This window comes from Oncorhynchus mykiss, chromosome 9, assembly GCF_057628025.1.
Source record: "Oncorhynchus mykiss isolate SJ-2025 chromosome 9, ASM5762802v1, whole genome shotgun sequence".
NCBI lineage: Eukaryota > Metazoa > Chordata > Actinopteri > Salmoniformes > Salmonidae > Oncorhynchus > Oncorhynchus mykiss.
In genome coordinates, this window is record NC_143030.1 from 58,120,653 (window position 1) to 58,146,529 (window position 25,877).

At 42.1% G+C, this 25,877-nt stretch overlaps 1 protein-coding gene and 1 long non-coding RNA gene across 7 annotated transcripts in view; one reads left to right on the forward strand and one right to left on the reverse strand.

Moving 5' to 3' along the window:
* Window positions 1-218: 218 nt before the first annotated feature.
* LOC149981275 (uncharacterized) lies at window positions 219-4,449 on the reverse strand. Its single transcript, XR_016483351.1, has 2 exons — window positions 4,353-4,449; window positions 219-3,113 (listed from the first exon to the last, which is right to left on the reverse strand). It is a non-coding gene; the product is annotated as an uncharacterized LOC149981275 (long non-coding RNA).
* Window positions 3,589-25,877, forward strand: part of LOC110532379 (E3 ubiquitin-protein ligase MIB2) — an 88,366-nt gene continuing 66,077 nt past the window's right edge. For 2 of the 6 annotated variants that reach the window (XM_021616232.3, XM_090184704.1), the window contains exons 1-2: window positions 3,589-3,761; window positions 23,989-24,384. In XM_021616232.3, coding sequence (XP_021471907.1) covers window positions 24,162-24,384 — 223 coding nt within the window. In that variant the 5' untranslated portion in view covers window positions 3,589-3,761; window positions 23,989-24,161. Of the gene's footprint in view, window positions 3,762-9,239; window positions 9,825-10,828; window positions 10,959-23,988; window positions 24,385-25,877 lie in introns of those variants that run through there. The other 4 variants (XM_021616231.3, XM_090184703.1, XM_090184702.1 and 1 more) reach the window with 3 other exon arrangements.

Sequence of the window (25,877 nt, forward strand, 5' to 3'; positions counted from 1 at the left end):
GATAGGAAACATGGAAATTCATATTTTTTTATTTTAAGGGGTGGATCAGCTTAATATTGCGGAAAGAATGTTGCTTCCATCAATGTAATTGTCTGCATCATTTCCAGTCCCCCATACATTTTTTGGGTAAATATATATATCCATACACGCATTCACACATATATACATACACATACCTATATAGACATATATAAATTAATTTCCTTAGGCATTAATCATGCAAAATGTAATTTTTTATTGTGATGCGGCATCAGTGAGATTCAAACCTATAATATTCCATTCTCTATCCAGGGAATTAGTCCACTGCAACCACCAGGATGCACGCTATGTTTATGCAATATTGGAGATAGTTTGGTGAGATCTGACATGCCCCCTGAGCCCACTCTTGACACCTATCCCAAATGGGAACTACACATGTGGCTCATGCGCGCAGTGCAATAGCACTATAAAAACGTCTTTCTTCAGACACCCACATACAGGTCGAAAGATCCATGTTAGGGGTATCATCTCATGCAAGACCAAGGGAGTAATCTATCTCATCAACTGTTCATGTGGAAAAGCTTATGTAGGACAAATAAAAAGACAATTAAAACAACACATAGCTGAACACCGCAGCTCAATCAGGGGTAAGAATATTGACTATCCAGTAGCAGCTCACTTTGTTGAAGCTAACCATCCCATCTCCTCTCTCAAATACACAGGCATTGAGCATGTTGCTCTACCAAGGAGAGGAGGTAACATCGAGATCCTACTACTACAAAGGGAGGCTTACTGGATATCCTATCTAAAAACATTGACCCCTAGTGGTCTGAATATTGACTTTGATCTCTGGCCCTTCTTATGAACACATTTTCATTTATGAACAAGTCTTACAATGTATTCATTTTTTTACAGCTTATTAGCGTACAGTACACCTAATATGTTCCCTGTGTTGATGATGTTCATTATATATTAAGGTTGAACCAAAAGATTACATGTAACAAAAATGAAATACGAAATTATGTGAAATTGAAAGAAACAATGTATGTTGATGCTAATATGATGTACAATATTCCATTATATTTCTATATGATAACAATAGCATAATATATTTAATATGCCATATACTATTTTTTAACAGTTTCACAAATGTTTTATTAACTTAATCATTATGACACCCCCTGCAGTACTGTCATTGGTTACACTAATTGCACTGTGTGTCTACATAACCTGGTTCAAGTACTCATGACATTACTGTCACTGATGTGATCTTCCTGTCTGGGTTGGCGCCCCCCTTGGGTTGTGCCGTGGTGGAGATCTTTGTGGGCTATACTCGGCCTTGTCTCAGGATGGTAAGTGGTGTAAGGGCTGTGCTTTGGCAAAGTGGGTGGGGTTATATCCTTCCTGTTTGGCGCTGTCCGGGGGTATCATCGGATGGGGCCACAGTGTCTCCTGACCCCTCCTGTCTCATTCTCCAGTATTTATGCTGCAGTAGTTTATGTGTCGGGGGGCTAGGGTCAGTTTGTTATATCTGGAGTACTTCTCCTGTCTTATCCGGTGTCCTGTGTGAATTGAAGTATGCTCTCTCTAATTCTCTCTTTCTTTCTCTCTCTCGGAGGACCTGAGCCGTAGGACCATGCCTCAGGACTACCTGGCATGATGACTCCTTGCTGTCCCCAGTCCACCTGGCTGTGCTGCTGCTCCAGTTTCAACTGTTCTGCCTGCGGCTATGGAATCCTGACCTGTTCACCGGGCGTGCTACCTGTCCCAGACCTATTATTTGACCATGCTGGTCATTTATGAACATTTGAACATCTTGGCCATGTTCTGTTATAATCTCCACCCGGCACAGCCAGAAGAGGACTGGCCACCCCTCATAGCCTGGTTCCTCTCTAGGTTTCTTCCTAGGTTTTGGCCTTTCTAGGGAGTTTTTCCTAGCCAACGTGCTTCAACACCTGCATTGCTTGCTGTTTGGGGGTTTAGGCTGGGGTTCTGTACAGCACTTTGAGAAATCAGCTGATGTACAAAGGGCTATATAAATAAATTTGATTTGATTACCCTGAGGAAGGCACAGAGATGCCGAAACGTTGGCAAATACCCATTAAATTGCTGGGAGATTGTGTGACTTTCTTTATTTTGATAGTTTATCTGCCGTTAGTCAGCACCTCCACACAAACTATTATTCTGGGTGTGCGCCAGCTCATATTTGTTTTTTTACATATCTGGGAGATACTTAAAAATCTGGAAAGCTGGGAAGGTTGTATCTTTAATTTACAATCTGTAGAAACTATGAGAATAGAAAGGTTCAGAACTTCTGAGAAGCATCACAGTTGAAAAATATATGGCAAATATAAATCCTATATGGATGGTGTTAAGAGATAGATTGGAGGATTGAATGGAGCTGAAGGGTGGGACTAATAACAAATGTAAAATATACTGTGTCTGTAAACTGTACACTACCTTTCAAACGTTGGGGGTCATTTTAAAAGGCTAATTGATCATTAGAAAACCCTTTTACAATTATGTTAGTACAGCTGAAAACTGTTATTCTCATTAAATAAGCAATAAAACTGGCCTTCTTTAGACTAGTTGAGTATCTGGAGCGTCAGCATTTGTGGGTTCAATTACAGGCTCAAAATGAAACAAAGACTTCTGAAACTCGTCAGTCTATTCTTATTCTGAGAAATGAAGGCTATTCCATTTGAGAAATTGCCAAGAAACTGAACGCTGTGTACTACTCCCTATTGGCAAGTCTGAGATATGGCTTTTTCTTTGCAACTCTGCCTAGAAGGCCAGAATGGTGTTTTGCAGGTACTATTTAATTTAAAACTGGGAACAGTTGCAGTTCTGTACTGGAGTAGTCTCTCTTTGTTGGTCACATAGCCTCCCTCTGTCAGAGAAGAGACACTGACGTGACACTAGAAGCTTTTCGTCGCTCTGGGATTAGATTGTCTGAGACAAATTTATTCTTAACACTCTTCAAGCTCTTAAACCAGTTATAACTTTCCCATCTCTGCACCAATCAGAACTCCTCTTCTCCAGTTCTACAACCAATCACAGTTCAGCTTCCAGGCTCTTCAGTGGTCTGCAGCAAACTTGGACTCCCTCACACACAGAATGTCCATGCCGTCCACCTACACCCAGACAGGAAAGTCAATTAAGCAGATATAACGTACATTCACTGACTGTGCGTCTCCTACCTTGAGGTCAGGAATATAGTCTCTTCTTGAAGTACTCGGTGCTAGCAGATGACCTCTACAGACGCCCCATGCCAAACTTGTGGTTCTTATAGATGAAGATGGCAGCTGCCACAGAGCCACCATGGGGCGGCAGGGTAGCCTAGTGGTTAGAGTGTTGGACAAGTAACCGAAAGGTTGCAAGTTCAAATCCCCAAGCTGACAAGGTACAAATCTGTCGTTCTGCCCCACTGGGAGAACTGTAGCAGGAGAACAAACTTTGCTTCTCTGGGCAGGCTGTTTGAATGTAAAATGTCCATTTTTATTTTTAGGCTATTTTTATTTATTGCCTAAAGGATACATACACAGCTGCAATAAGTACATCTTACGCAAGGGGTAGCCACCTCGCTACTGCTGCGCATGAAAACCAGATGTGACGCACTATATATCCTCCACAATTCGTGGTATGGGCGGGTCATGGCTAGAGGGGATACAGCTTTTGTCAAATTAAAGTCAGATTTGATTTTCCGTAGCAGGTTAGGAGTCCATGATCATAGACACCGTTATGGAATTACACGTTAACACAGATTCAATATTTGGAGTCAGGTAAGGAAAGCACGACAAAAAATGTTTTTTCGAGTAGATTCAAATTTTAGCGTTCGCTAACTAGCTGTGTGGTAGCTAGCACACAGGACTACCAGCTGTAGTTACTGAATTTATGTTAACTAACTAACGAAGCAAATGTATCAATATGTGGTACCACTGGCAGTTGTCGCCCAATGTCATGGCAATTGAAAAGGATTCAATTCCGGCAACTATATGTTATACTGTGGCTTGTAATGCAGATCCACTTAAACATTTAAAACCTAGCCTAATATTGAACCATAAGGACAATTCAGTGGCCTACCCGTCTTTGACACACTAATATGTAAGACTGGTTTCAATAACAGGTGGTGAGCCTGCTTCTTCACTGGTATTAATTCTTGAAAACCCTTATTATGCTTGGAGTTTTCAGCAGTGGGCGTAGCAGGTGAGCTTCGCCCACGATTGGCTGTATGTGAACTACAATTCCCGGCACTGTGGTTTGAAGTTGAGAAACGTCGATAATAATTGCTTGCGAAACGGTTTTGGAAACATGCCCATTATCTTTCATATATCACCGAGAAAGAATCGTTAAAATAAAACATTTACACTTACTGTAGCAGTTTTGCACAGATCCATACGTTGTTTCTCCACTTGAGGAACTACACCTCCTCCCCAGTTAGCTTACGCATAGGTTTTCAAAGCATGCTAGATGGCAGTCTAATCAGTTTATTGGTCGCGTGCACAGATTTTCAGATGTTATCGCAGGTGAAATGCTTGTGTTTCTTGCTCCACTAATGCATTAATGCCAAACAATACAATATAAAACAATACACATGCATAATCCAAAAAGAAAGAAATTAACAAATATCAGCACGAGCATTGACTTATTCCACATTTTGTTGTTACAGCCTGAATTCAAATGGATTAAATTGTTTATTTTCTCATCGATCTTCCCTTAATGACAAAGTGAAAACATGTTTTTAGAAATTGTAGCAAATCTATTAAATGAAGTACAGAAATATTATTTACATAAGTATAAGGATTCACACTCCTGAATCAACAAGAGCTTTCCACACCTGGATTGTGCAACATTTGTCCATTTTATTATTTTAGCTCTGTCAAATTGGTTGTTGATCATTGCTAGACAACCTCATTTACCGGGCTGTAGTGGAGCAGGTTGAGAGCTTCAAGTTCTTTGGTATCCACATCACCAACAAACTATCATGGTCCAAACACACCAAGACAGTTGTGAAGAGGGCACGACAAAGCTTATTCCCTCTCAGGAGACTGAAAAGATTTTGCATGAGTCCTCAGATCGTCAAAAAGTTTTACAGCTGCACCATCGAGAGCATGGTTGCATCACTGCCCTGTAAGGCAATTGTAGTGCCTTGCGGTCAGATGCCGAGCAGAGGGTAGTGTGTACGGCCCAGTACACCACTGGGGTCAAGCTTCCTGCAATCCAGGACCTCTATAGCAGGCAGTGTCTGAGGAAGGCCCTACAAATTGTAAAAGACTCCAGCCACCCTAGTCATAGCATGTTCTCTCTGCTACCGCACGGAAAGCGGTACCGGGCCGCCAAGTCTAGGTCCAAAAGGCTTCTTAACAGCTTCTATCCCAAGCCATAAGACTCCTAATCAAATGGATACCAAGACTATTTGCGTTGTCCCTCTCACCCCCACCCCCCCTTTTACGCTGCTGCTACTCTGTTTATTATCAATGCGTAGTCACTAACTCTACCTACATGTACATATTACCTTGACTAACCTGTGCCCCCGTACATTGACTCTGTACCAGTACCCCCTGTATATAGCCTTGTTACTTTTATTTTACTGCTGCTCTATTATTTTGTTTATTTTACTTATCTATTTTTTACTTAACACTTCTTTTTCCTAATTGCACTGTTGCTTAAGAGCTTGAAAGTAAGCATTTCACTGTAAGGCCTACACTTGTTGTATTGGGCGCATGTGACAACATTCCATTTTATTTTTAGGTCTTGCAATAGACTAGCATCAAAAAACCTTTTTTATGCAATGTGGCTGACGCAACAGATCAGAACGTTTAGCTAAAAATGTTTTATCAACTGTTAGGCTATTTCTTCACATTATAAGAGCAGCAATGCACACATGGTAGTAGGTTATGAGCGCAAATGTTCCATTAGCAGAAAACACCATTATCAAAAGTGACTGCAAATACAATTATGCATGTAATACTTTTATAATTTTCAGCATTAAAAATGCACCTTTATCTTCCCCAAACTTGAAACTCACGCGCTGCTTATGAATGCCAGTTAGGCTCTACACCCCTTGTAAAGTGGATTAATGAGCTTCATTTTTTGGCCACTTTAGTTGTCTTATTAAAACATTTACCTTGTCCAGGTGGGATAGGGCAGTGCAATGGTGATTGTCATCTGTGGATCTGTTGTAGTGGGTCTAGGGTGTCGGGTAAGGTGGAGGTGATATGATCCTTAACTAGCTTCTCAAAGCACTTCATGATGACAAGTAATTTTGTTCAGTTACCGTTGCTTTCTTAGATACAGGAACAATGGTGTACATCTTGACGCAACTAGGGACAACAGACTGGGATAGGGAGAGATTGAATATATCCGTTAACACTCCAGCCAGCTGGTCTGCACATGCTCTGAGAACACGGCTTGGGATGCCGTCTGGGCCGGCAGCCTTGCGAGGGTTAACACGCTTAAATGTCTTACTTACTTTGGCCACAGAGAATGCGAGCACACAGCCGGCGACGTGGGCCCGTGCTGTGTCGCCGGCTCAATGTTTTCCTCAAAGTGGGTGAAGGTGTTTTGTTTATCTGGGAGCAAGGGCCTGTGTCTGTGACGTGGCTGGTTATCCCTTTACAATCCATGATTGTCTGGACTCACTGCCACATATGTCTTGTGTCTGAGTCGTTTTGCCTCTTTGATTGCTTTTTTTTTGTACACGTCCATGTTCCCAGTCACCTTGCCATCGTTAAATGGGTTCTCACTTTGTTTTGCACGAATGCTACCATCTTTCCAAGTTTTTTTGGTTTGGATAAATTCTAATCGTCAGTGGGAACGACATCCTCTATGCACTTCCTGATTAACCCAGTCACAGAGTTAGTGTACATACGTTGATACTATTCTCAGAGGCGACCTGGACATTTCCTAATCTTGAATCATAGATTCTGATTTTCGGTTGCGTTTTCCTCTGATTTACTTCATTGAAGTCCCCAGCTACAATTAATGCGGCCTCAGGATGTGGTTTCCAGTTTGCACACAGCCCAGTGTAGTTCCTTGAGAGACGTCATGGTGTCAGCTTGGGGGGGAATATGCACGGCAGTGACGATGGTCATTCGGGAGGTAATGCGTGTGGTAATTGCGTCTGCTTTTCATTATTCCAGACTGGGAGAACAAAAAGACTTGAATTCCTATACATTACCACAATCACACCCTGTCACACCATGAGTTGTTAATCATGAAACATACCACTCAACCTTTTCTTTTTATTGAATCATTATTTCTTCCTGTCTGCGTGATTGACCTGTCCTATCTAGTCATGAGCTGGCCTGCCTTGCCTGTTATATGGACAACAAGACTGGCTTTGTATACAGACAGAGCAGCAGGCTTCATTATTAGAAATAGTCTACTGTGTGGTTCACCACCACCCCCTTATCATTGGCTAATTGGCAGTAGGAATGTCAGCTGCATGTGAGTCATTCCATGTAATTTCAGCAAGCCATGACACCCACCATCTCAGATTGTTCTGAAATAGTTTCTGTAGATAGAAACATTGTGGTCATCCTCACAGTTCAAGCTAGTCCTTCATTAAAGCAATTCAGTTTGTCCTTCTTTAGGCTTAATCAGTGTTCAAGAAATGGCCCCTAAAAAAGGTCTGGATTAGTTACTGTTAGACCATTCTTGGTGCACAAGAAGAACATTAGGCTACAGCAGTTCTAATGGTTTCAATGTTAAGGTCTTCAATGACAAAAGTCCCAAACACACACTCGTGTTTTACAATGTTGATGATATTGGCATCTATTAGAGTTGTCACAACATTTTAGTCCCTAGCCCATTTCTCCATCAACGTTTTGGACTAGGAAAAGTCTTCATATGAGAATTGCACCATAAGGATAGCCCGCTCAGAGAGCTACTTGTTGGACTATTCAAGAAGAGTTTGGGTTGAAGCATTAGGTTGGTAAGAGAATGACATATTGAATTGCTTTCATGGAGGACTGGCTTGAATTGTGAGGATGACCACACAATATATTTTAATAATGTGCGAAATCTATTAGGTTTCTACCCAAAGTTGCAAAGGAAATGTTGTGATCTATTTAACAAACACAATAGTGTAGTGGTATAGCAGGAACTGCTGCATTTAGTAGTCAAAACCAGGTACATTCACACTACTTTCAATCTTTAATTTCTCAACAGGGGGGAAAAAACAGGGCATACATTACATAGTATGTATAAACAATACTACAAGCCTCATACTAGTCGTCAAACATAGAGAACTGATACTGGTTGTTGGGGTGGGATTGGCATGAAATGTGGGGGGTCCGTGGGGGGATTTTTGGGGCGATTCCTTTGTGTCTTACTCATTGGTAGGAAGACGTTTTGTCCAAATCAGATGTTGGGTACTATATTTATTGAATATTACCTGAATCATATAAATTAAAATGGCCAATTCGGGTGCAATCAATTAGCTTAATTTCTCAGAGATCAACTTATATTTAAACAAAATAATGTTGCAGGAATTCTAATCACATCTGTTATTAGTTATATAAACGATTTCAGAACAATCTCAGATGTTGGGTGTCAATCCTCTTTCTTGTGCTTTTTTGAGGTGGAACTACCCAGTAGCCTGTTCATGTGACTGTTTGTAGAATGACTGACTGCAAAATGTACTGTCTTGTCAATGCCCTCCACAGCTGTGCCCACATTATTGAATTACTGTCCATGACCATGTGCTGTTCAAAGCGTGAGAACAAACACACACCCATTATTCCTCTTCCACTTCCCTGGCTATACCTCCACACACACACACACACACACACACACACACACAGTATTTATTATTACAGTATTAATGATTGCTAAATATTGCACAATTTAAGCTCTTGCCCCCCAATCCCTCCCAAAACAAATATAAATATTGGACTATAAATTGTGCCTTCCTGTATTATACTTGTGCTAAAATGTTTATTCTACTGAGCCATTTACTTTATGCTTGTATTTATATATTTTATTTCTTATTGTTGCATTATCGTGAAGGAACATACAAGGAAGCATTTTGTTGGACGGTGTATACCATGTGTATCCCATACATACAACTAATATAACTTGAAACACACACAGGTCTACTCACAGTCCATGATTGAAAATTGGAACCATGGCAGGTGCTCATTCATAAAGTCTCCTTCCATATGGCCCCTTTTCTTCCCCCCAAAAGCACAACCCGTCTCCAAACACATTGCCCCCTCCCTCCTCCCCTGCTCTTGCTGCCCCTCCCCCTCTTCTCTGTTCTTTGCCCGTCTGCTCACTGGCAGCAAAGACAGAGTGAGGTGTCCCTGGGGCATGGAAAGGAAGGCTGTGCAGCACAGTGTGTAAAATGCGCACGCGCACATGTGTGTTGATGAGGGAGAACACGGATTTAGCAGCCGAAGAGAAGCCTGTACGTGTGTGTGCATGCATGAGCCCAGGTCTGAGTGCGCTGCCTGGGCAGCCACTTTCCCCGCTGCCCTCCTCCGATAATCCCTGCTGACACGGCGCACAAAGGACTAAACGCTGGCCGCATCCTCCAGGAAGGCCCTCTCCACTCTGCCTGTCTACCCTCCAGCTCTGATTACCCACACAGAAGCTGAATACAGGGAGGATGCTGCTGCCTGCATGCGGCTACATAACCTCTGGTTCACTGTCCACCACAGCATAGGGCTCTAGCCCCAGGATCCCCCCCCCCTCTATCTATCTCACTGGAGGTGTTCCAGGGGGTGCTGTAGAACTCTGTCCTCACCATCTTGTGCAGATCGGAGGCTGCCGCCTCCTCTCCTACCCTGTTTTTGTGTCTCTCGGCTTGCTGACTGTGCCCCACGCTTCTATTCCAACAGGTAAACCTACGAACCGAACCACATATGTAGCAGTACTACAATATTTAAATACATTTTCACTAGTTTCATGGGGATATGAGAATGCTATCTGCACATTCTGACAGTAAGGTTATTCCTTATCATATTTCTGGTAATACATTGGTAATGCATGTAGCCTATGGCTTTTCCTGTTGCTATAGCTATTAAATTGTTTTGATTTGAAGGTTCACAAAAATTAAGGGAGTGTATTTTTGGTAACATGGCAGTAACCTGGAAACATTTGATTTTTTTTCACTCTAAAATGAAACATGAAGACCTTATTTTATTTATTGGTAAATATGACAACTGCCCCATTTGCGTTAGGGGAAGTAGAAAGGGCAACCAGTGAAATATTTGCATGTGCACAAAGACCGTAGCAATGTAACCACTACTACGATTGTGCAATATGTAGTTGGAAACTATAGTAAAGCCAGCAGATAGGCTTGGCCAGGCAGGCACTACCTTCTACAATTGTTGCGTAACAGGCTAGTGATAAAATATTCTGGCACCTCCAAAAAGGTGGTATCAAGACATGTTTGCAGAGTTCTAGTCTGTTGTTTGAGATTGAGGTTCCAAAACTGTGACATTTGTTAGAAATGTAGAATTAGACTAATTTCTCACATGAGGGGTAGTCTTATTTGAGCATACATAGTAAAAGTCTTGCCCAGCTATGATAATACTTTTACACGGGTAATTTGATTCCCCTGAACATTTTGGTTGATCTAAGCACCTACTGTAAATGTTCAAAGCTACTGTTGCAACTTATCAGTGTTGAATGGATTTAAACAGGGCAATTGCTACAACCCTTCCACATATTTTCACAGAAACCTTTATTTCTTTACATTGTTTGTTGCCACAGATAGTGAGTCCAGTATGTTCTGTCCTTGAAAAATAGACCAAAAACTGTTAGTTCCTAAAACAAAGAGCAAAGTTCACCCCAAAAACAAATAGTAGAGATACTGCTGGAACATATTTATTCCCCTGTTAGCAGGATGACTGGTCCATAGTTAGTCACATTGACAAGGCACTGACACAGCACAAAGCTGCTCATGGTGTCCTGTGACTCTGGAATAGAGCTCTTCAAGATGTTCAGGAATGGACTGAAGATCATGGGAAGTGAGTTTACTTCTCTCTCTTTAAGTGTACAAACTACTGTAGCTCACTGTTGCATTATTTAGAGTAATAATGGTATACTCCGTAGGATTGGGTACTGTTCAAGCTTCTGTTGAGATTTGTGTTTAGGTCTGTTATGTGGTGAAGTGGTTTGAGAGTGGTTCAGAAGCTCTCTGATGTGAAAATTAGACACTAATTTCCTACGCGACATTGTAGAAGTTTGTGTAGGTGTTCTGTAATGTCATACGGTAACAATACTTTCTGATGGGAGAAATTGGACTGTCAGTTAAAGTAAGAATTTGGTGGGTGCATTCGGGAAGTATTCAGTCCCCTTCCCTTCCACATTTTGTTACGTTACAGCCTTTTGCTAAAATTACATTTCCCTCGTCAATCTACACACCATACTCCATAATGACAAAGCGAAAACGGGGTTTTAGAAGTGTTAGCAAATTAATTTTTAAAAATCAGAAATACTTTGCTTACAAACAGTACCAGTCAAAAGTTTGGAAACACCTAAAAACCTAAGGTTTTTCTTTATTTTCACTCATTTCTACATTGTAGAATAATAAAGACATCAAAACTATGAAATAACACATGATATCATGTAGTAACCAAAAACATGTTAAACAAATCAAAATATATTTATAATTCAGATTCTTCAAAGTAGCCACCCTTGGACAGCCTTGATCACAGCTTTGCGCACTCTTGGCATTTTAAAATAAGGCTGTAACATAACAATGTGGAAAAAGTCAAGGGATCTGAGTACTTTCCGAATACACTGTATGTGTATCGTTCAAAAATTTGTCGTCACTTAGACATGTCCTTGCTTTTGAAATAATCTTTTTTTTGTCCATTAAAATAACATCAAATTGATCAGAAATACACTGTAGACATTGTTAATGTTGTAAATGACTATTGTAGCAGATTAATAAAAAAAAATCTAATTCTGGAATATCTACATAGGCGTACAGAGGCTCATTTATCAGGAACCATCAGTCCTGTGTTCCAATGGCACGTTGTTAGCTAATCCAAGTTTATAATTTTAAAAGGCTAATTGATCATCAGCAAACCCTTTTGCAATTATGTTAGCACAGCTGAAAACTGTTGTTCTGAATAAAGAAGCAATAAAACTGGCCTTTAGACTAGTTGAGTATCTGAAGCATCAGCATTTGTGGGCTTAATTACAGGCTCAAAATGGCCAGAAACAAAGAACTTTCTTCTGAAACGTGTCAGTCTATTCTTGTTCTGAGAAATGAAGGCTATTTCATGTGAGAAATTGCCAAGAAACTGAAGATCGTACAACGCTGTGTACTACTCCCTTCACAGAACAGCGCAAACTGGCTCTAACCAGAATATAATGAGTGGGAGGCCCCGGTGCACAACTGAGCAGGAGGACAAGTACATTATGGTGTCTAGTTTGAGAAACAGACTCCTCACAAGTCCTCAACTGGCAGCTTCATTAAATATTCTCAACGTCAACAGTGAAGAGGTGACTCCAGGATGCTGGAGCCATATCTCAGACTGGCCAATAAAAGATTAAGATGGGCAAAAGAACACACACTGGACAGAGGAACTCTGCCTAGAAGGCCAGCATCCCAGAGTCGCCTCTTCACTGTTGACGTTGAGACTGGTGTTTTGCGGGTACTATTTAATGAAGCTGCCAGTTGAGGACCGCTCAGTTTGGCTAGGGGGCCAGCTCTAGGAAGAGTCTTGGTGGTTCCAAACTTCTTTCATTTAAGAATGATGGAGGCCACTGTGTTCTTGAAGACTTCAATGCTGCATACATTTTTTTGGTACCATTCTCCAGATCTGTGCCTCGACACAATCCTGTCTGAGTTCTAGGGACAATTCCTTTGACCTCATGGCATGGTATTTGCTCTGACATGCACTGTCAACCTTGGGACCTTTTATATAGACGTGTGTGCCTTTCCATCTCACGTCCAATCATTTGAATTTACCGCCGGTGGACTCCAATCAAGTTGTAGAAACATCAAGGATGATCAATGGAAACAGGATGCACCTGAGCTCAATTGAGTCTCATAGCCAAGTGTCTGAATACTTCTATGAATAAGGTATTTCAGTTTTTTTTATTTTTAGTACATTTGCAAAAGTTTCTACAAACCTGTTCGCTTTGTCATTATGGGGTATTGTCTAGATTAATGAGGACAATGTTTTTAATGTAATGTAACGAAACGTGGAAAATGTCAAGGGGTCTGAATACTTTCTGAATGCCCTGTACTTACATGCATACACATAGGAACTCCAGTCGGGTCTCGACCCCTGGTATCATATGAACATAAGACATGGCGAAATTGGTATAATTGCAGGAAATTGGCTTTAAAGCTGTAACATTTTCTCTGCCCCATGGCAAAATGTGTAGAATTTCAGGAAATGAGCTTGAAAATGTAAAAAAATGTCTCTTTGCCAACAAGGAGTGTGAACAGTACAACAGTTTGGGGTCTCATGGCTTGCAAAGTGGGGGTTGTTGTAACTACTCCGACAAATGACAATATCCAGTCGGACCTTAGCAACCTAGGACATTTGTGTGACTGGACTTTCTCAAATAGTACTTGAGTACCCCTGATGTATAGCCTAAATTTGGATGACGGAATAACCATTTCACTGTCTGTGCACCCCCCATTGTAGTGTTGAATTTGTCTCGTCCAACATTCTATTGTGTTAGTCCCACTTTCTAGAAAGTACCTTCTTTATTCCTGTTGGAATATGTCTTCTGTCACTGGTTCAATGTAAACGGTCAATATTTGTCTTGAACAGTAAGCTACACCAAATCAAAAACAAGGGAAGTCATGAGCCTGAAATGGTAAATGGCAAATGAAGTTTGTCCAGGTCATTTCCATGTAAAAGGACCCATGAGCACCAATATGTGAAGTCCATAGGAGCATGTCAAATTGGGTATCAAATGAAAGCTGTCTCTATTTTGGAGAAATGAAGGCACATGTATATTTTAACCATTTTCCATCTTAAAAAATGATGAATAATCAAAGGCTTTAATTTCGGGTCAAACAGATGGAAAGAAAACATACCAGAAAAAGCCTTAAAAGGTATTTGAAATGCATTAAAACACAATAGTGTTGAAGTAAAGACTCCAGCCACTAACATCAACACTTTTTTATATTTAATTTGACTTTTTTTTCTAACTTCTGTAAATTTAAACATTGCCTTGTGCCTTAATTCTGTTACCAAAAACCCACGTCTTTAAGATATTTTCTAATTTCTCTCCCTCATGAGGGAGGATAATGAAGGTTCACAGAAGTAACAAGTAAAGGTATACCTATCAATTTAGTTGGTGTTTTTACTGATATCAACTTTGTTTATGAACTGTGATTAAAACTCGTTGCGTTAATGGAATTTCCCACAAAAAAAAATCTGCAATTTGATTGGCTACAATGGGAACTCATAGTAGTGGCAAACCACTGTTTAGTTCACAAGTTTGGACAGTACAGTCAAGTAGAGTATGCACAGCCTACAGTAAAGAAAAGAGTAGAGTTCAGTACAGTGCACACTGGAGTTGAGTACACTAGTGTACTGTGTTAAACTGAACTGTATTCTACTGAACTCTACTGTGCTATACTGGTACTCTACTGAGCTCTACTGTGCTGTACTTTGATGTCCAAAGTTGTGAAACATATATGATTGGTTCACATTTGGTCTGGTCTGGACCAACCCAAATTTGATCTTGTTTGGAGGCAGAGCTCATTAAAATAATAGCCAGTATGTAGAATAATACCCAAATATGCAAATGGGGATATTTGCATATTTATAGCTTTTTGTGTACCTATTTAGGATATTTCACAATGAAGAGAATGACATTCATATCCATAATTATGCATCTCTGTATAGTACAGATCAGGGACGCATGATGAAATTCCTTTACCGCAATTCCGTTACTGGATGTAAATCCACTTCACCTATTGTAGTTCAATAACCAAAATAGATTTTTTTCAAAGTCAATATGTCATGTCATAGCTGACACTCACATCGTTGAATTTCAATTTGGAGTAGATATTTAAGTTATTAAAATCCTTATTAAACATTATAGGCTACTGTAGGTTTCTGCAATTTCAAAGCAAGTACCTAGCCTATTTCTATCGATATAGGCCTACCTACTTCAAGCTATGTGTATGCATAGACCTATATGATGAAATACATTATTAGCCAGAGAGAATGTGCATTACCCACATTTTTACAGCTGTCTAGATGTACTGTAGATGGTCATCAGATGTTAGTGTGATAGAATAGGATAACATGGTTGTTTAGGCATTCAATCCTACCTTTACCAGTGGTTCACATTATTATACTGTCATACTATCAACTTTTCACAATAGCATATGGGACAGATATGGCATTTTCTGTCTGATATTTGTTGTTATAAACGGGCAAACAATCTGAAAGTGTTAATTTCTGTTTAGGAAAATTTGAATATTTCCCTATTGATTATTATACCGTTGAAACTTTATCCACTTGCCTTCAGCCGATGCACTTGCCTCTTATGTAATGCTTAGAATTCTGGGAGAGGCCCAAAGTGAGCGATTGATTAGTAATGTTTAGGATTCATCCACCTATACAGGGTTGGAGACTAGGGTATGTGTCTTGTGCACTGTTATCAGAAAATGGCCCTCAATTTAGATGTTGCCTACTTGTATTACTGATTCTCTTCTCAATAAGCACCTAGAGTATTACGTTGGAAGGTAATTCTGTGTCTGACGATGTGTGTGTCTTTGTGTGTGGTGACGTTGGCCTCACAGATAGGTCCTTAGCGGATGTGTGACAGAGGCCAGTCCATCTGTTATGAGGAGCAGAGCTGCTTATCCTCTCTCTTAGCCCTCAGACACAGATTTGCAGAAATTGCTCCTAACAGGTGGCCTACCTGGGACCCAGTCCACCCCAGGGAGGACTGTGAGGACACCCTGTCTGGCTACCACCTCTGTCTCCCTGCACATGCAACCCCCTGTTGGGCACACTAAATATGGACCGCTGTGTTGGTGTTAAGTTTTGGCTTGCTTGCGCTCATGCTCGCCCACAGTGCATTTGGAAAGTGTTTAGAATCCTTGACAAAAAATATTTCGTAGTCAATCTACACACAATACCCCTTAATGACAAAGCAAAATTATTTTTTATTTTTGCTAATTTGATAAAAATTAAAAGAACATAATACCTTATTTACATAAGTATTCAGACCTTTTTGCTATGAGACTTGAAATTGAGCTCAGGTGCATCCTGTTTCCATTGATCATCCTTAAGACGTTTCTACAATTTTATTTAAGTCCACCTGTGATAAATTCAATTGATGGACATGATTTAGAAAGGCATACACAGTTGACAGTGCCAAAACCAAGCCATGAAGTTGAAGGAATTGTCCATAGAGCTCCGAGACAGGATTGTGTCAAGGCACAGATCTGGGGAAGGGTACCAAAACATGTCTGCAGCAAAGAAGGTCCCCAAGAACACAGAACACAGTGGCCTCTGTCATTCTTAAATGGAAGAAGTTTGGAACCACCAAGACTTACTAGAGCTGGCCACCTGGCCAAACAGCAATCGGGGGAGAAGTGCCTTGGTCAGAGAGGTGACCAAGAACCCGATGGTTACTCTGATTAGAGCTCCAGAGTTCCTCTGTGGAGATGGGAGAACCTTTCAGAAGGACAAACATCTCTGCAGCACACTAAAGGGCCTTTATGGTAGAGTGGCCAGACGGAAGCCACTCCTCAGTCAAAGGCATACAACAGCCCACTTGGAGTTTGCCAAAAGGCTCCTAAAAGACTCTCAGACCATGAGAAACAAGTTTCTCTGGTCTGATGAAACCAAGATTGAACTCTTTGGCCTGAATGCCAAGCGTCACATCTGGAGGAAACCTTGTACCATCCCTACGGTGAAGCATGGTGGTGGCAGCATCGCGCTGTGGGGATGTTTTTCAGTGGCAGGGACTGGGAGACTAGTCAGGATTGAGGGAAAAATGAACTGAGCAAAGTACAGAGCGGTCAGGATCAGACTGGTTTGAAGGTTCACCTTCCAACAGGACAACAACCCTAAGCACACAGCCAAGACAATGCAGGAGTGGCTTCTCTGAATGTCCTTGAGTGGCCCAGCCCGAGCCCGGACTTGAACCCAATCAAACATCTCTGGAGAGACCTGAAAATAGCTGTGCAGGAAACACTCCCAATCCAAGCTGACAGAGCTTGAGAGGATCTGCGAAGACGTTTACGAAAAACTCCCCAAATACAGGGGTGCCAAACTTGTAGCGTCATACCCAAGAAGGCTGTAATTGCTGCCAAAGGTGCTTCAACAAAGTACTGAGGAAAGGTTTGAATACTTATGTAAATTTGATATTTCCGTTTTGAATTTATAAATTCGCTAACATTTCTAAAAACCTGTTTTTGCTTTGCCTTTATGGGGTATTGTATGTAGATTGCTTTTATCCATTTTAAAATAAGGCTGTAGCGTAACAATGTGGAAAAAGTCACAAGTACATTGTCCCCATGTGCAGTTGCAAACCGTTATCTTACTTTTTATGATGGTTTTGGAGCAGTGGCTTCTTCCTTGCTGAGCGGCCTTTCAGGTTATGTTGATATAGGACTCATTTTACTGTGGATATAATACTTTTGTACCTGTTTCCTCCAGCATCTTCGTAAGGTCCTTTTCTGTTGTTCGCACCAAAGTACGTTCATCTCTAGGAGACAGAACACGTCTCCTTCCTGAGCGGTATGACTGCTGCGTGGTCCCACGGTGTTTATACTTGAGTACTATTGTTTGTACAGATGAACATGGTACCTTCAGGTCTGCAATTCTTTTTCTTGAGGTCTTGGCTGATTTCTTTTGATTTTTCACATGATGTACATACACAGGTATACCTCCAATTGACTCAAATGATGTCAATTAGCCTATCAGAAGCTTCTAAAGCCATGACATCATTTTCTGGAATGTTCCAAGCTGTTTAAAGGCACAGTCAATTTAGTGTATGTAAACATCTGACCCACTGGAATTGTGATTAACTGAAATAATCTGTCTGTAAACAATTGTTGGAAAAATGACTTGTCATGCACAAAGTAGATGTCCTAACCAACTTGCCAAAACTGTAGTTTAACAAGACATTTGTGGAGTAGTTGAAAAACAAGTTTTAATAAATCCAACCTAAGTATATGTAAACTTCTGACTTCAACTGTAGGTGCATGGAGGGAGATTTTTTTCCTTCTCTTTTGGGGTGTATCTTCTCTCCCTAATCTCCAATTAGTTCTTCATCCAGGGTGCATATGAGTAATTTCAATTATCCTAGAATATATATTTCCCCATGGTTTCTTATCTTGTACTGTATTCCTAGCTGGAGTGATCTGAAAGAACTGCCAGGATATCTGCCTTATTGCTTTAACCTCTCCAGTAGATCAAAAGGAGACGAGGACAGGAAGCTACTTTAGACTGACACAGGCTTGCTGAATTGTCTTTCTCTATTCTGATTTGTTTATTCTAAACCAAACTAGGACACAACTGACCGTGAAGTAGTCCAATTTGTGTGGATCCATACACAGAGAGAGAGAGAACACAGGAGTTATGCGAACAGAGGGTCATGGAAAATAATGGAATTGGATGTTGATGTCTTCCTGTTTGCATGCACACAAACCCTGTGACAGTGAATTGTGGAGCGATGGTAATTAGTTGGTGCCCATCAGGGTCTGTGGACTGAGTTAGATGACTGGCCAGAGTTTTTAATCCAGTGAAAGCAGCCTAAACTGTAATTTTGGGGCTGGAGAAAGAGAGCATCAGCAGCCTTCTTATTCCCTGTCTAATCCCCCCACTCCAAATGTTTTCACGCTAAAGCACATACCTTTAATACACAAATGACATAAGCATACAAATATAATTTTTAAACATTTCTAATAATTTTGTTTTGCCTATTGCTGGAGGATTAAGGCCTATACTAAACCACGTAACTTGATACTTATCCTGGGATTAACACTGAATTAGACAACAAAAAATAATGATATGAACTGTGTTCGGTCCACATTGGCATCGGTTGTGTCACTCAGGGTGAATGAATGTTTGTAACCGTGAAGCCTCCTAAGTAGTGTTTTGTGCGTGGGTAGAACTAGCCTAATAGTTGCAGGTTCCTTCTGTTATTGGAAGCTGTGAGTGTGAAATAGTCTTTCGAGTGAAGTAGCGACAATTTAAAGGAATACCTGTCCGAAATTCTGTGGGTTAGAATAATTGCATCAAATTTGAGTGCGTTTAAGATTCCAATCCATTTCTGACAGGCTTTTGTTTTTATTAGACTCGCTCTCACACACCTGCACACACAATTCTTTAGGCTGTTACATAAGGGCTACAAGCCCACGGTAGGCAGCCCAGGCAGAGGAGGAGGATGCAGAGAGACAGGCTGATATAGTCTGCTCTGTCCACATCTACAGGTGGATGGACTGCCTGCTTCTATCTATGCAGTTGCTCCCCTAGATTCCTCTTGTGTACTGTAGACACAGACCACCGAAGCAGCATCAAATAATGCTACCACCAACATGATCAACAGAAATCAATCAAAGCCAAACGTGTTGGCCGAGAGACAATCGAGGTAGGCTTCCCCCTCCTCAACAATAGTAGTTAAACCATCGCTGAATAGCATTTGTGAATTAATTGACCGTTAACGTGCCTTAGCCTCTTTGGTTGTGGCTGTGTAGACGGTCTGCTGGATCTAAGCATGCGTCCTCGAGGAAGATGCGGAGGGTTGAATATCAGTCAGTGTTTCAACAACCAGTCAACTGAAACATTCCTCTTTGAAGAGCAATGCTATGTAAGACGGGCTAAAGTAGGCCATGTATGCAGTCTGCCCGGTTCTGCTGACTCAGTCCACATGAATATAGACTTCCTTTTAAGGTTTTAAGCCATGCTACATGCCATGGCTTCATGATGAGGGCATGCCTGTATAGCTGTTTTGTGGTAGACTGTGTGTGGCTGCTGTGTCAGGTCAGGGGTAGAGCAGTGGGGCATGTCAGTGGTGTCTAATGTCCAGCTGCTCCTCTCTGAGTTAGCCCATGTCACAGCATGGTGCTCAGTGAATGTTCCAGGAAGGATGAGGGAAAAAAACAATCAGAGCTTCAGTAATCGGGTTAATAAGACCTAAGACTTTTTTTCTGCAGCTTCACTGACTGTCCTTCAGCAGTCGTCGACTAAAACACACAGTATCTCTGGGATGAGTGTTGAGCATCATTGTTTTAGGGCTTAGTCTCACTGCTCTTTTAAAATGTGTCAAGATCATAAAATGATTAAGCAATGAAGTGGCGGTGAATAGCTTATTTACAGAAAAGGCTGTTTGGCAACAATTACTATTTGTCACAATGAAAGCTCAAATTCCGAGTCTCATTTTTTTTTTCTGACATTTTATTTAACCAGGTAGGCCAGTTGAGAACATGTTCTCATTTACAACTGCGACCTGGCCAAGATAAAGCAAAGCAGTGCGACAAAAACAACAACACAGAGTTACACATGGGATAAACAAACGTACAGTTAACACAATAGATAAATATATGTACATTGTGTGCAATTGTAGTAAGATTAGGGAGGTAAGGCAATAAATAAGCCAAAGTGGTGAAATAATTACAATTTAGCATGTGATAGATGTGCAGAGGATGATGTGCAAGTAGAGATACTGGGGCACAAAAGAGCAACATACAAAAAAAAATATGGGGATGAGGTAGTTGGGTGTGCTATTAACAGATGGGTTGTGTTCAGTTACAGTGATCGGTAAGCTGCTCTGACAGCTGATGCTTGAAGTTAGAGAGGGAGATAGAAGTCTCCAGCTTCAGGGATTTTTGCAAATCATTAGTCATTGGAGAACTGGAAGGAAAGGTGGCCAAAGGAGGTGTTGGCTTTGGGGGTGACCAGTGAAATATACCTGCTGAGGGCGTGCTACAGGTGGGTGTTGCTATGGTGACCAGTGAGCTGAGAAAAGGCGGGGCTTTATCTAGCAAATACTTATAGATGACCTGGAGCCAGTGGATTTGGCGACGTATATGTAGCGAGGACCAGCCAACAAGAGCATACAGGTCGCAGTGGTGGGTAGTTTATGGGGCTTTGGTGGCAAAACGGATGGCACTGTGATAGACTACATCCAATTTGCTGAGTAGAGTGTTGGAGGCTATTTTGTAAATTACATCGCTGAAGTCAAGGATCGGTAGGATAGTCAGTTTTACGAGGTTATGTTTGGCAGCATGAGTGAAGGAAGCTTTGTTGCGAAATAGGAAGCCGATTTCTAGATTTAATTTTGGATTGGAGATGTTTAATGTGAGTCTGGAAGGAGAGTTGACAGTCTAACCAGAATTTGTATCTACAAATACCTAAGTCAGAACTGTGCAGAGTAGTGATGCTAGTCGGGCGGGCTGGTGCAGGTAGCGATTGGTTGAAAAGCATGCATTTAGTTTAACTAGCATTTAAGAGCAGTTGGAGGCCACGGAAGGAGTGTTGTATGGCATTGAAGCTCGTTTGGAGGTTTGTTAACACAGTGTCCAAAGAAGGGCCAGATGTATACAGAAGGGTGTCATCTGCGTAGAGGTGGATCAGAGGTTTACCAGCAGCAAGAACAACATCATTGATACATACAGAGGACAGAAGAGTCGGCCCGAGAATTGAACCCTGTGGAACCCCATAGAGACTGCCAGAGGTCCGGACAACAGGCCCTCCGATTTGACAAACTGAGCTCTCTCTGAGAACTAGTTCGTGATCCAGGCGAGGCAGTCATTTGAGAAACCGAGGTTATTGATTCTGCCGATAAGAATGCGGTGATTGACAAGGTTGAAAGCCTTGGCCAGGTCGATGAAGACAGCTGCACAGTACTGTCTGTTATCGATGGCGTTTATGATATCGTTTAGGACCTTGAGCGTGGCTGAGGTGCAACCATGACCAGCTCGGAAATGAGATTGCATAGTGGAGAAGGTACGGTGTGATTCGAAATGGTCGGTGATCTGTTTGTTAACTTTGCTTTCAACGATTTTTAGAAAGGCAGGGCAGGATAGATATAGGTCTAGAGTGTCTCCCCCTTTGAAGAGGGGGATGACCGCGGCAGCTTTTCAATCTTAGGGGATCTCGGACGATACGAAATAAGTTAAACAGGCTATTAATAGGGGTTGCAACAATTTTGGTGGCTAATTTTTTAGAAAGAGAGGGTCCAGATTGTTTAACCCAGCTGACTTGTAGGGATCCAAATTTTGCAGCTCTTTTAGAACATCAGCTCTCTGGGATTTGGGTGAAGGAGAAGCGGGGGGACTTGGGCAAGTTTCTGCGGGGGGTGCAGAGCTTTTGGCTGGGATAGGGGTAGCCAGGTGGAAACCATGGCCAGCTGTAGAAAAATGCTTATTGAAATCCTCGATTATCGTAGATATATCGGTGGTGACAGTGTTTCCTAGCGTCAGTGCAGTGGGCAGCTGGGAGGAGGTGCTCTTATTCTCCATGGACTTTAGTCTCCCAAAACCTTTTGGAATTAGTGCTACAGGGTGCAAATTTCTGTTTGAAAAAGCTATCCGTTGCTTTCCTAACTGCCTGTGTATATTGGTTCCTGACTTCCCTGAAAAGTTGCATATCGCAGGGACTATTCGATGCTATAATGCAGTATGCCACAGGATGTTTTTGTGCTGGTCAAGGGCAGTCAAGTCTGGGGTGAACCAAGGGCTATATCTGTTCTTAGTTCTATATTTTTTAAATGGGGCATACATGGTGGTGCATACATGGTGGTGCTGAAATAATTTTTAAAGAGCAACCAGGCATCCTCTACTGACGGGATGAGGTCAATATCTTTCCAGGATACACGGGCCAGGTCGATTTAGAAAAGCCTGCTCGCTGAAGTGTTTTAGGGAGCGTTTGACGGTGATGAGGCGTCGCCATTTGACCGTGGACCCATTACGGACGTAGGCAATGAAGCAGTGATCACTGAGATCCTGGTTGAAGACAGCAGAGGTGTATTTGGAGGGCAAGTTGGTCAGGATGATATCTATGAGGGTGCCCATGTTTACGGATTTAGGGTTGTACTTGGTAGGTTCCTTGACAATTTGTGTGAGATGGAGATAAGATAAGCATATCTAAGTTTAGGTCACCTAACAGTACGAGCTCTGAAGATAGATGGGGGGGGCAACCAATTCACATATGGTGTCCAGGGCACAGCTGGGGGCTGAGGGAGGTCTATAACAAGCAGCAACAGTGAGAGACTTATTTCTGGAAAGGTGGATTTTTAAAAGTAGAAGCTCGAACTGTTTGGGCACAGACCTGGATAGTATGACAGAACTCTTCAGGCTGTCTCTGCAGTAGATTGCAACTCTGCCCCCTTTGGCAGTTCTGTCTTGTCAGAAAATGTTGTAGTTCGGAATGGAAATGTCAGAATTTTTGGTGGCCTTCATAAGCCAGGCTTCAGACATGGCTAGGACATCAGGGTTGGCGGAGTGTGCTAAAGCAGTGAAAAAAACAAACTTAGGGAGGAGGCTTCTGATGTTAACATGCATCAAACCAAGGCTTTTATGGTTACAGAAGTCAACAAATGAGAGTGCCTGGGAAATGGGTGTAGTGCTAGGGGCTACAGGGCCTGGGTTAACCTCTACATCACCAGAGGAGGAGTAGGATAAGGGTATGGCTAAAGGCTATAAGAACTGGTCGTCTAGTGCGTTGGGATCGGAGAAGAAACAGAGAAGATTTCTGAGTGCGGTGGAATAGATTCAGGGCATAATGTACAGACAAGGATATGGTAGGATGTGAGTACAGTGGAGGTAAATCTAGGCATTGAGTGACGATGAGGTAGTTTGTGTCCCTGGAGGCACCAGTTAAGCCAGGTGAGGTGTCCGGATGTGTGGGGGGGCTGGGGGCTCTACAGTGAAATAAAACGGGAGACCCAGCGATTCAGAAAGCTAGTGGGCTGGGGCTAGCGGATGGGTCTTCGGCAACATCTCAACGGAAAAGTCTGTTGAATCCACCTCGGACGATTCACACCTTCTCTAGTAGACAGCGCCCTAACTGATTTGGTATTTTTTCTTCTTTTCTCTCTTTCTCCCCTCAGTCACCCCTGATCTGGTCCCGGAGCCCCTGGTTCCACCTGTGGTGCCTACCCTGCCCTCGGCGTGGGTCCGGCCTGCCCTGCACAGGCCCCGTAGGCGCAGCAGCAGCGGCAACAGCAGCGGAGGCGACCCCACCAGGCCGTGCCCCTCAGGCCTGGCAGGCCCCAGAGGCAGCATGGAGGTAGGCATGCGTGTGGTGCGTGGCCTGGACTGGAAGTGGGGGAACCAGGATGACGGTGACGGCCACGTGGGCACGGTGGTGGAGATCGGGCGGCAGGGCAGCACCACCACACCCGACAAGACGGTGGTGGTGCAGTGGGACAGTGGCACGCGCACCAACTACCGCACAGGCTACCAAGGATCCTACGACCTGCTGCTCTACGACAACGCCCAGATCGGTGAGCACTGAGCCCTGATCACCCCACCACAGGTTTTGAAACGCATATAAGTTACACTATATATACAAATGTATGTGGACACCCCTTCAAATTAGTGGTTTTAGCTATTTTAGCCACACCCGTTGCTGGTGTATAAAATTGAGCATACAGCCATGCAATCGCCATAGACAAACATTGACAGGAAAAGAATGGCCTTACTGAAGAGCTCAGTGACTTTCAACATGGCGCTGTTTTTTTGTATTTTATTTAACCTTTATTTAACTAGGCAAGTCAGTTAAGAACAAATTCTTATTTACAATGACGTCCTACCCCGGCCAAACCCTAACCCAGACGATGCTGGGCCAATTGTGCGCCGCCTTATGGGACTCTCGATCACGGCTGGTTGTGATACAGCCTGGAATCAAACTAAGGTCTGCAGTGACATACAGTGCCTTAGACCGCTGCACCACTCGGGAGCAGCATTATGGAATGCCACATTTCCAACAAGTCAGTTCGCCAAATTTCTGTCCTGCTTGAGCTGCCCCGGTCAACTGTAAGTGCTGTTTATTGTGAAGTGGAAACGTCTAGTAGCAGCAACGGCTCAGCCGCGAAGTGGTGGTCCACACAAGCTCACAGTATGGTAGAGCGTAAAAATCCTCTGTCCTCGGTTGCAACACTCACTGCCGAGTAGTTTTTGGCTAAAAGCAACAGTGAAAGAGAAGTTTGACGAAAGAACTGATTCTGTTATGAAAAGGTTTTATAGTGAGTTTTGCATTGATCTGTTAGGTCTTGTGGAAACTCTGTTAGTTGCGTGCTTGTAATTGCCAATTGAAGTGGGGAAATAGCATTCCCGAGGTCAGTGCATACTGGAGGGTAAATGTGCAGCAGTAGTGCAATGCAGTTATAAAAACTACATTCACAAGTTTGTTTTAAGTGTTTCAAATGTCATGGTATATCCCTGAAGGTAACAATATCACTAGGATAATTTAATTTATAACAAAACTTTTTCATTGTTAAAATAGGCCTACAATAATTTTTCTCTACAGAAATGCACACTCAAGTAATCAAATATGAATGTCCTTTCGGATATCTAGATATTCAATTAACCGTGCCCATCCCTAGTACTTGTGTATATTGTGTATAAAACAACCTACTGTATATAAAACCATTTTCAGTGAGGCCGGGATTCAATCTAATCCATGCAAGCTTGACATTTAAAGGACATTTCCGATTGAGGCAACATGCACAGCATTTACCGTGAATGTGATCTCTGCGAAAGTTGGGGAAATTGCCTTTTTAAAAGCGTCATTGTCAGCTGTCCAGCACATTTTGCTCTGAATTGAGTCCCGGCTTTAAACTCTATTCAAGTTTGATTCATTTTTTTGTATATCATTCTTTATTTTTAGGTATTTATGTCTCATCTCTATGACTCAAGCAAGCTTCCTCAAGCTTGTGTTTACTTAGATGCCCTTTGCTCTGCGATGCTTTCTCCATTTCCTTTCGACTCAAAAATA